Source organism: Phascolarctos cinereus, unplaced genomic scaffold, assembly GCF_003287225.1.
Source record: "Phascolarctos cinereus isolate Bilbo 61053 unplaced genomic scaffold, phaCin_HiC Scaffold_5;HRSCAF=322, whole genome shotgun sequence".
Lineage (NCBI taxonomy): Eukaryota > Metazoa > Chordata > Mammalia > Diprotodontia > Phascolarctidae > Phascolarctos > Phascolarctos cinereus.
In genome coordinates this window covers 225,772,475-225,782,577 of record NW_027555958.1, presented here as the reverse complement: position 1 = coordinate 225,782,577, position 10,103 = coordinate 225,772,475, and the positions used below count along the sequence as shown (strand labels likewise).

The following is a 10,103-nucleotide window of genomic DNA, read 5'->3' as shown; positions in this document are numbered from 1 at the left end:
TATCAGTATGCCTTTGCTTATGTAATATTCATCTCACTCCATGCCTAACCCAGTAAACTTTCTTCTTTCTCTGCTTCTTCAAATAACATTCATTGCCAACCTAATGTCCCACCTCCTTCATGAACCCTTAAGACCTCTCGAGCCCACATTTTTTTCTTGTCTCTGAATTTTGATAGACTTGGTGTCTCCAATATATACCTGACTAGATGCTATACTGTCTTGCTTTCTATTTGCTTTGTGTGTGGCTGCATTATATTACTATGTAATGCCACTTCTGCTCCTTACAACCTATATGACTTTGGACAAATCACTTTTCTGGACCTCAGTTTCCCTCCTTAGTAAAATGAGAAGTTTGGCTTAGATGATCTCTAAGGAACCATATTGCAGCTCTAAGTCTCTATTCCAACACGGCAGAGGAGGGGTGTCTTTCACATACACAGACTCAACTTTCATCTTGATAAGTCCTGTGCTTCACGTGTCTTACCTGAAGAAGACAAAGGCATTTGTCTTCACTGCCTTCATCTACTGGGTCATTTTTGACCTCTAGCTCAAAGGCTTCAGTCTCTATTCTTACTTGTGCACATCAAAAATTTTATGGTTATCAAGTCCAAATGACATTTTGCTTCATTGGACAAAGTCTCCATGAGGTGAAAAAGAACATCAAGGGATTAATATATTTTCGTACAGTTCTCAGTTTGATTTGAACACTACACTCATTTCTGCTAAAAAATTATAATAATGACTTTAACACTAGACAGAATGATAGTGAATTTAAGCTGGCATATTTACATAATAATAGTTGTTACTACTGATATTATAGGTATATGTGATTTGGTTTTAGCTAAGGATTCACTTCACTGGCATAAAACACAAGATTCTCCAAACTTTAAATATATCTATATCTATCTATCTATCATCTACCGTGTGTGTGCATGTGCGCGCATGTGTGTGTGTGTGTGTGTGTGTGTGTGTGTGTGTGTGTGTGTGTGTAAAACAATGCAAGGCACCAGTCTGGGACCCTGTTGTTCAACACACTAATCATTCCTATTGAAATCAACATGGATGCTGATGTGTACCTTTTTTAAAAAAATATGAGAAACCAAAGGATATTTAGTAGCTTCTTTAAAATATTTTCCCATATGTCAGATGATAGCCTGTTCAACAACAAAGATACCAGTGCCAATATATCAATGCTAGAGAGAAGACTCAAAATACAGATTCCCACTGAGGACTCCTGCATCTCAAATTTATAACTGTTATTTGGCTACCGAGTTACAAGTGCATTCAACTAGCTTTTTTTGTTTTTTGGCTAGGCAATGAGATTAAGTGACTTGCCCAGGGTCACATAGCTAGTAAGTGTTATGTATCTGAGGTCCGATTTGAACTCAGGTCGTCCTGACTCCAGGGCCGGTGCTCTATCCACTGCACCACCTAGCTGCCCCCATTCAACTGTTTTTTTTTTCCAAAGTAATTATTACATAGAGCAAAAATTGGAATGATAGAGCTTTTGGAATTGAGAGGAATCTCAGGGATCATCTCATAGGATCATCGGATTTGGAACTGAAAGGTACCTTAGATGATCCCTTGTCTTACAATTGAGAAAACTGAGGCCCAGAGACGTGAGGCCACATAGCTTGTGTAAGGACTAGAACTCATGTCTCCTGAAGGCTGGTCTACTATCTTATTTGTGATATCATGTTGCCTCCTTGATTAGTAATCTGTTTGGACAATCACCAAATGAGACAGGTTAGCCTCAATATTAGTCTCCCAAATGCCCAAAGTAAGTACACCACTTGGACAAAGTATCATTCACCAGATTTATTTGAAGTCTAAGCTCTCTGAGTTATACACGTGCACAAATGATTCACTCGGTGGGAACCTCTCACTTTTTTTTTTTACACTCTTCAAACTGAAAATAGTGCTAAAGAGGTTTGCATAATGCATGTCCATGGAAATGCTGAGGCAATTCTGACTTTCACAGTGCTAGGAGGTACCGTTGAATCTGAGTTCCTTATTCACCTAGATAACCAAGCTCTCTTTTTCAATGCAAACCTGGCCCAGTGAAAGATGCACTTAGCTTGGGGGACAAATTTTCCCTGAGACTGGGAAAGACTTTGTTATCTGTTCTGACTACCTGGTGAGATTAGATCTACTATATTGAACCTGAATTCTATGAAGGTGTTGCATTCTATTGTACTTGGTCTGAAAGGTATGATAGATTTGCCGGCAGGGCTAGTAAGCTAACTGGAAAATAGGAGTTCCACATTCCCTTATACAAATTTCTTTGGAGCCTATATTCTGGGTAATCTGTAAGAACAGAATGCAAGTTCTTTGAAGGCAGGGGTGATTTCCATTTTGTCTTTGTTTTCCCATCTCCTAGTCCAGTGACTGACACCTACTAGGTGCTTTTAAAACATTCTCATTGATTGATTGGCAAGGAGCCTATAAAATCAGACTGAGGGACTTCACTATTGAGTGAATTGCTGAAACGTTTGGACAGGGTGGGTAGTATTAATTTAATGGAAAGGGTCGGATAAGAGTTCCACTAGAGGGCAGTATGCCCTCACTGTTAAATCTCTTTACTCTCTAGTGAAAGCAACCTCTGCAGCAAGTGAAAGCCAGAACATTTATTCATATACTTCTCTTCCTTTTTTTTTTCTTTCCTTACAGGAGCCATTTTGGAACCTCAGTATCTTATAAGCCCCTTCTCCAGTTTGTTAGAGCTGGAGGAACTCTAACAAGCTCCCTCCCAACCCCCCTCCCCCCAGTTTCCCCTCTGCAGTACAGTACTGTATTGCTATGTTCACAGTAAAAAGGACTTCTAATTTCTGAATGAACATTCTATGTGACTTCAGTCTCTGATGAGCCTGAGCTATACACCCTAGTCAAAAACCATGAAATCCCTTCAGTCATTTGGCTGTATTATTTTGTTTTGTTCTACGGCTTGGGCAATGAAAAGATTTTTCCCACTCCATCATAACTGGCATCACACATCTAGACTAACTCATTAATGGACAGTAGTAGATGACCTAGGCCGGGAACATACAGCAGAGAAGGTAATGGTTCTATAGGTGTATATTCTGTAATGCACTTTGGGATAGAGAAATAGAAAATCACAAACTAAAACAAATGTCTTGTATGTACAGTATGTGGGCATTGAAGGAGTAGGGTAGTTTCCCATTAATCTTTTCTCTTTCTCATTTTAGTTTGCTCAGCTGCTGTTCTCTTTAAACCACCTTCAAATGATGCTCACATTTGATAACTTTTTAAAAACAGATTTCAATAACAAAGATGCTCGCTCTTTACTTATATGCCATTGAAGTAATCTTGGTGCCCCTTCAATACTCAATATTATCCATAAGATACTGTAATATTCATAACAGCTGTAATATTCTATGAATGCGTTAACAGCAATGCATGAGTTATGTTTCCAGGCAGGTGATGGCTGAACAATCACCAAATCAAAAAAAAAAAGTTCCTGATTTCAAAAGCACAGCTGAAACATTTGTACAAATATACACAGAAAGAAAGGAAAGGGGGAAAAAAACCCCAACAACAAATAGTTCTGATACCAGAAAGCCATAATAACAAACAGCTTCTGCTAAAGTCAGTCTCTGTCACCCTGGACATACCTCCTAGATGGGATGTGGTAGCTACTGTGTGGAAACAATACTCAAAATACATCAAGAAACATCTTTGGGTGCTAGACTTGGTTTTCCCCTCCAGAAATGTTAACAGTGTTAAGGAAATGTTTTATTCTAAACAGTGAGTACATCAGAAAACAAAATAAGACCTGTCCAGGTAGACAATCCTAACAAAGCTCCTCTCTAGAGAGTTCTCTGCTAGACATGGGGAATTTCATGGGTTACCACGAATGGGTTACCATTACCTCAAATGATGAAAACAAGTGCTGGTGACCATGCATATCATGTGGATGTTGGGTGCAGAGACTGGGTGAGAGACAATGAATGGAATCTCATGCAATCAAAATTCAAGTTTACATATGGTCCTATTATTGTGGCCAGGAAAGAAAATGCATACACCTCAGTATGGGGATTGAGAAAGCCAAAGCACCCCTCCCCCCAAACAGTGACATTCATGATTGACATCTCTGGTTTAGGTTGGCTTTTGAATACATAGCTCTGAGATGTAATAGTGGCTTAAGAACAAAATGCTATTTATTTTAGACCCTCCTAAAAGATGCATTAGGGTTAGTAGTAAATGGCAGAATTCAGGAAACAGATCCCCTTTTCCTAGCCCTTATGTTGAGAGGTTTCAATATAAGGAAGAGGTGGGGGTCCCAGTGAACTAAATGTCCAGGGATTTGAAGGCAACCAATTCCTTTAAACATAACCGACCTAATAAAAATAAGCCAACAAGAAAGGAAAGCATGTGAAAGAGAAGAAGTGATTGTGTTGTCTGAGGCGTGGAGGGAAGCTCAGTTAGACACTGGGGGTGGCGGCAGGCCAGGACGCCGGGTTTGAATGATTTTTGGCTTTGGAGAATTCTTTGGATCTTCTTCTTCCTCGATGTCACTGTCACACACGTGCACTACAACGCTTGGGGTGGACTCAGTTCCTGCATGAAGTTCATACTTCTCCCCTAAAAAGCAAGATAAATAAAAGAGGTTGAAAATATTGGACCATTCTGGACCACTAGTCATGGAGGCTGGGCACTATTGTCCACCCAGTCATCCAGACTGACAGTGTCTGAACCATTCTTGACTTTTCACTCTTCATCCCACATATCTTGTTGAGTTGTTGTTTTTTTTGGAAAGACATTGGTTTTGCCACTTCCTTCTCTAGCTCATATGTGGGGCATATGTTTGGCAGTCTCCTCATTTCTACCTTCACAACATCTCTCCTCTTTCTCTCTACCCACACATTCACCTCATCACCTCTACCTGGAGTACCGCAGTAGCCTTCTAATGGATTTTCCTACCTCAATTCACTTTTCTCCTTTCTTAATATGGGATTCAGAATAGATGGCTTCTAACATACCTTTTAGCACTGAATCTGTGATCACATGTGAGGAATGGCTCAGTGGTCATAGTGCTAGATTCGGTGGTAGAAGACAGTTTTGAATCTTGATTCTTCTTCATATTACCTATAAGATCCTGGGAAAGATACTGCTTTTTTTCTAGGCCTCAGTTTCCTCCTCTATAAAATGAGGGAGCTGAATTAGATGGCCTCTGATGTCCCTTCCAGCTATAAATTTACTCCCCTGCTTTGTCTGCAAAGACTTGCATGGCCGTATAACACCTTTTGTCCTCAAAGGGAGTCATGGGGTCTCTACAATTGACCTTCTGGATGATTGAGACAAATCTTTATACCTCTGATCAATCAATCAATATATTTATTAAGTATGTATTATGTGCCAGACACTGTGCTATGTCCCGAGGATACAGAAAAAAAAATGAAACAATCTCTACCCACTATGAGCTTACATATTAACAGGAGACAGAAACACCTAAAAAATACAGCCTAAATATAAATGAATACAAATGTATCCATAGTTAAACACAAGGTAGCCTGGAAGTTAGGGCACTGGCAGTGAAGGGATCAGGGAAAGCTTCATGTAGAAGATGGTCCTTGAGTTGCCCATGACCCTATCAACCATAGCAGGCCAATACTGTCCATTGGGTTTTCTTGGCAAAGATACTGGAGTGGTTTTGCCATTTCCTTCTCCAGTGGATTAAGGCAAAAAGTAGTTAAGTGACTTATCTAGGGTCACATAGCTAGTGAGTATCTGAGGCCACATTTGAACTCCGGTCTTCCTGACTCCAGGCCCAGAACTCTATCCACTGAGACACTTACCTGCTCTGTGATATAAAGGTCAGAAGGAAGTGCATTCCAGATAGGGGCAGCGCAAAAGCAAAGACAGGGGAGTGAAAGTGTTGTATAGGAGGAACAGGGGAAAAAAGCCAGCTTGGCTAGGTGGCAAAGTGGGAGAGGGGAAGTAACATCCAATGGGTCTGGAATGATAAGTTGGGGCTAGATTGTGTCTGGCTTTAAAGCTAAACATGTTCTACTTTATTCTAGAGGCAATAGGAAGCCATTGGAGTTGGATGAGTTAGGGAAATCACATGGTCAGATCTGTGCTCCAGGAAAGTTTCTTAGACATGTGTAGGATAGAGAGACTATGGGAAGAAAGACTAATTAGGAAGCTCTAAGGTTGGTTCATTTAGCAAACATTTATTGGGTTCCTGCCATACTATGGAAGCTACAAAGATGAATAAGACATGGCTCCCTGGATTCTTTATAAGCCATGACTACCTACCTATCTGACTTATTAAATGAAAAGATACAGAATTTAGAGTTGGAAGGGGTCTCAGAAATTGTGGTTGTTCAACTGTTTTTCAGTCATGTCTGACTGTGGCCCTATTTGGGGTTTTCATAGCAGAGTTACTGGAGTGGTTCGCTGTTTCCTTCTTGAGCTTATTTTACAGTGGAGGAAACTGAGGCAAACAGGATTAAATGACTTGTCCATGCTAGTAAATGTCCAAAGCCATATTTGAACTCAAGAAGATGAGTTTTCCTGACTCCAGGCCCAGTACTCTATTCACTGTACCACCTAGCTGCCCCTTTCTTGGCAAGGATACTGGAGTGGTTTGCCATTTCCTTCTCCATCTCATTTTATCATTGAGGAAACGGAGGCAAACAGGGTTAAATTAAGTGACTTGCCCAGGGTCACCCAGCTAATAAGTTTCTGAGGTCAGATTTGAACTCAGAAAGATGAGTCTTCCTGACTCCAGACTAGGTGCTATATCCACTGCACCACCTAGCTGCAATCTTAGAAATTGCCTCTCATCAATTAATCAATAAACATATAAATGTTTATTTAAAGCATTAAACATTAAAACAAATTTAAATATTTATTTAAATATAAATTTAAACTTTAAAATATTTATGAATTATTCATATCTTTAAAAGTGCCTGCTATGTGCCAGGCACTGCTAGATGTTGAAGATTTAAAGACAAAAACAAAACAGATGCTAACCCTCAAGAAGCCTACATTCTCTAGAGGGAGGTGACAGGTCAGTCTAATTCCCTCATTTAATGATGAGTAAAGAAACTGGACCTAGAGAAAAGTGACTTGCCCAGGTTTGCAGACAGAGTGAATAAGCAGCAGAGCTTTTACAGAGAAATCTTGTCACTAAATTCTTGTTACTAAATCATGCTGCACAAAAATTCTCATACACTTTACAAGTTACTGAAGATCAAACTGTTATTCAGTCATATAATTGCCTGGCAGATTAGTTTAGGGTTTCCATGGTAATTCTACCTTTAAACGGATTAGGGAATCTACAGTTGACCTCTACTACCCAACTGTCGCCCTAAAGGTCAGTAGAATTAAGTGGTTGTCTTCCTGATGTGATATAAGGGACACTAGAAATCCCCACCTGCCTTCAAAGGCCTCATGCTTCAAAATGCCTTCACAAGCCCGAAATAACCACCATTAGGATCACTCATGGCTAATCGTAAATGAAGGAACCTTACCTTCAGGAGTTTGCTGTTAAAACCCACATATTAGCTGAGAGTCATAATCCTATCATTAATATCAACAAAAATTTCCTGCGTCCAGGGTAATATGGTAGGTTCTGGTACATAACTATATAAAAGAAGCCTTTAAAGAACACACGTTTTCAGAGAACAACACAGAGACATACGCTATCAACGCTCAGAACCACAGGTTCAGATTTTAAAAGGACAAGGTTATCTCCTTTAGATCTTCAGATCTCCTTTAGCTCTCCTTTGGCATCTTAGCCAATAAACAGTTAAGACAACTTCACTATCTTGAATTCCATCTTTATCACTAGTGTGATCTGGGGGAAGTTGCTTAACCTGTCATTTCCTCAGTTTCCTGTTCTGTAAGACAGAAATTGGCCTAGATAACCTATGAAGTCCCTTCCAGCTCTAAATCTGGTTTTACGATCTTTTAAATCTCCGATGGGTTGCAATCTGTGTTGGTGAATAAATGTGAAAAAATGAAATAAAATAAAAAAGTATTTATGGAGGACTTAATTTTCCACAGTGACAGAATCACAGTTTTTTTTTAAACTTTTAGGCAATTGGGGTTAAGTGACTTGCCCAGGGTCACACAGCTAAGTAAGTGTCAAGTGTTTGGTCTGAGGCCAGATTTGAACTCAGGGGTTGACGCTCTATCCACTGCACCACCTAGCTGCCCCCATGGATTTACTTGTTAAAGGATATGCTATATTTGCTCACTTTTCCCCTCCTCTCACTTTCTTCTAATATTTTTGTCCTAAAACAGGAAGGAGGAAAGGGGAATCTGGGTTGTGAGATGCCATCGATCTTCATATATCTTTTAGATTCTCATCTCCATTTATTTTTAAGAGAGTAGATTACTCAAAGTTACAGATTAACCAGTGGTCAAATTAAATGAAATCTACAACTACTGTTCTTTCTTTAGGAATTTAGAATAAAAGACTTCTTTATGTGAGAGGGAGCTGGGAGGGGAAAATTATTTGCAAGTAATTAGAAGGTGCTATTTACCCTTAGGCTGCAATTTTTGGTTTCACTTCGGCAGCCTCAGTCCTGAAGAAGAAGAGCCAGCTCACTGCTGCAGCCCTAATTCACTCTTCCCTCATCCATCTTTCTGTAAGGTTGAAGTTGCCTATGCACTGTTGAAAGGACAATTATGTATACTCGCAATCACAGGCAGTAGGAAAGAAACAGATGACAAAGATTTAAGAATGGTAACAAGTATTCGGGTTTTTGTTGTGCTTTGTTTTTTGTTTGTTTTTTGAGTCTGCAGTACGTGGTGCTCTTTGTTGAGAAGCTGACGGTAGTTGCAACATACACTAGGGCACTTTTCTTATATGAAAAACAGGCAGGGCTTTAATTTTCTCCGGGACAGCCACTGGGACCTGACTTCCAAGCTTTTAGGCATAACATAACTTTAGATATTTTATGGTCAACTCCACAGGGTTGATGACTTTAAAACAATTTTTAAAAAAGTTTTCTTTGCTCATAGGTAGTAGGTTAGTCTGAGTAATGCAGCAATTGAGTAATAAGTATTTGTGAAGGAGTAAATGAATGTGGGATAGGTCCTATCCACACTTGGTCTAGGAAAGGAAGAATGTGTAGGAGAAAGCACGAATCTGTAGTCAAAATCCCCAAGTTCAAATCACAGCAAGTCACCATCTTTCTAAGACTCAGTTTCTTCTGAAAAATGTTCAGTTTTGGACTAGAGGAGATTAGGGAGTTCTCTCCCAGCTTTAAATCCTATGGTTCTTTAATTAAACTCTTTGCCTTAGCCAAGACAAACCAGGTTCCACTGAGCAAAACCTCAGTCAGCAGAGTGGGAATTATTTTGAAGAAGAAGGAAAAGAGAAAGAAAAAGAGCCACTGTAAATGGGGAGAAAAAGGAATGGGGTCGCTTTCATTTGCTGAATGAGAATATGTGTGAGGGGATATATACTATGGGGAAAAGTAAAGGTGACAGCAGCAGAGTTTGTCTGCTGCAGGGCTGAAAGCAACATTCACATCAGGCTAATGAAGTCGGATTTCTTGGTACTAGGGACATTTTATTGCCGTGATCCCATTAACTTTGACATTTCACTGTTCTATTTTTGGAAATTTTCCTACTATCAAAAAGCAGCAAAGCATCACAGCTGCTGAGAGGTTACAAAGTAAAAACAGAAATAACTTGGGTCTTCCTGGATTGAATTTTTTTTTTTCCTTTTTGGCCTATTTCCTCTCCAGGCTTCAGCTAATTTCTCAGCCGTGGGGTCTGACGTCAATATTGCCAACCAGCAGCGGGGACCAATTGGTCACTGTCAGTGGCAAGTTCTTCTTGCCACAGACTGTGTCCTTGTATTAAAGAGAAAGGGAATTTCAAATACAGGTAAGGACAGAAAAATCACACCTGCTTCTCTCTCTTAAAGGACAAGGAAATCCGTTCAAATGCCTTTCTGCCTTTTATGTCTCTAAATAATTTTCCTAGTAGCCTTCCCCTTAAAAAATGTAGAACACCATTATTAAAGCTGCTTCCTTTTGGTTGAATAATATGAAGTTTTGTTGTTGTTGACATGGATGCAAAGAACAGGGTATTCAACTCAAATCCTCCCCCAAGAGAAA

General features: G+C 39.7%; 1 protein-coding gene across 4 annotated transcripts in view; it reads right to left on the bottom strand.

The window, feature by feature from the left end:
- Positions 1-1,803: 1,803 nt before the first annotated feature.
- Positions 1,804-10,103, bottom strand: part of RCAN2 (regulator of calcineurin 2) — a 355,633-nt gene continuing 347,333 nt past the window's right edge. For all 4 annotated transcript variants that reach the window (XM_020993898.2, XM_020993899.2, XM_020993900.2 and 1 more), the window contains one exon: positions 1,804-4,602. In XM_020993898.2, coding sequence (XP_020849557.1) covers positions 4,439-4,602 — 164 coding nt within the window. In that variant the 3' untranslated portion in view covers positions 1,804-4,438. The remainder of the gene's footprint in view (positions 4,603-10,103) is intronic.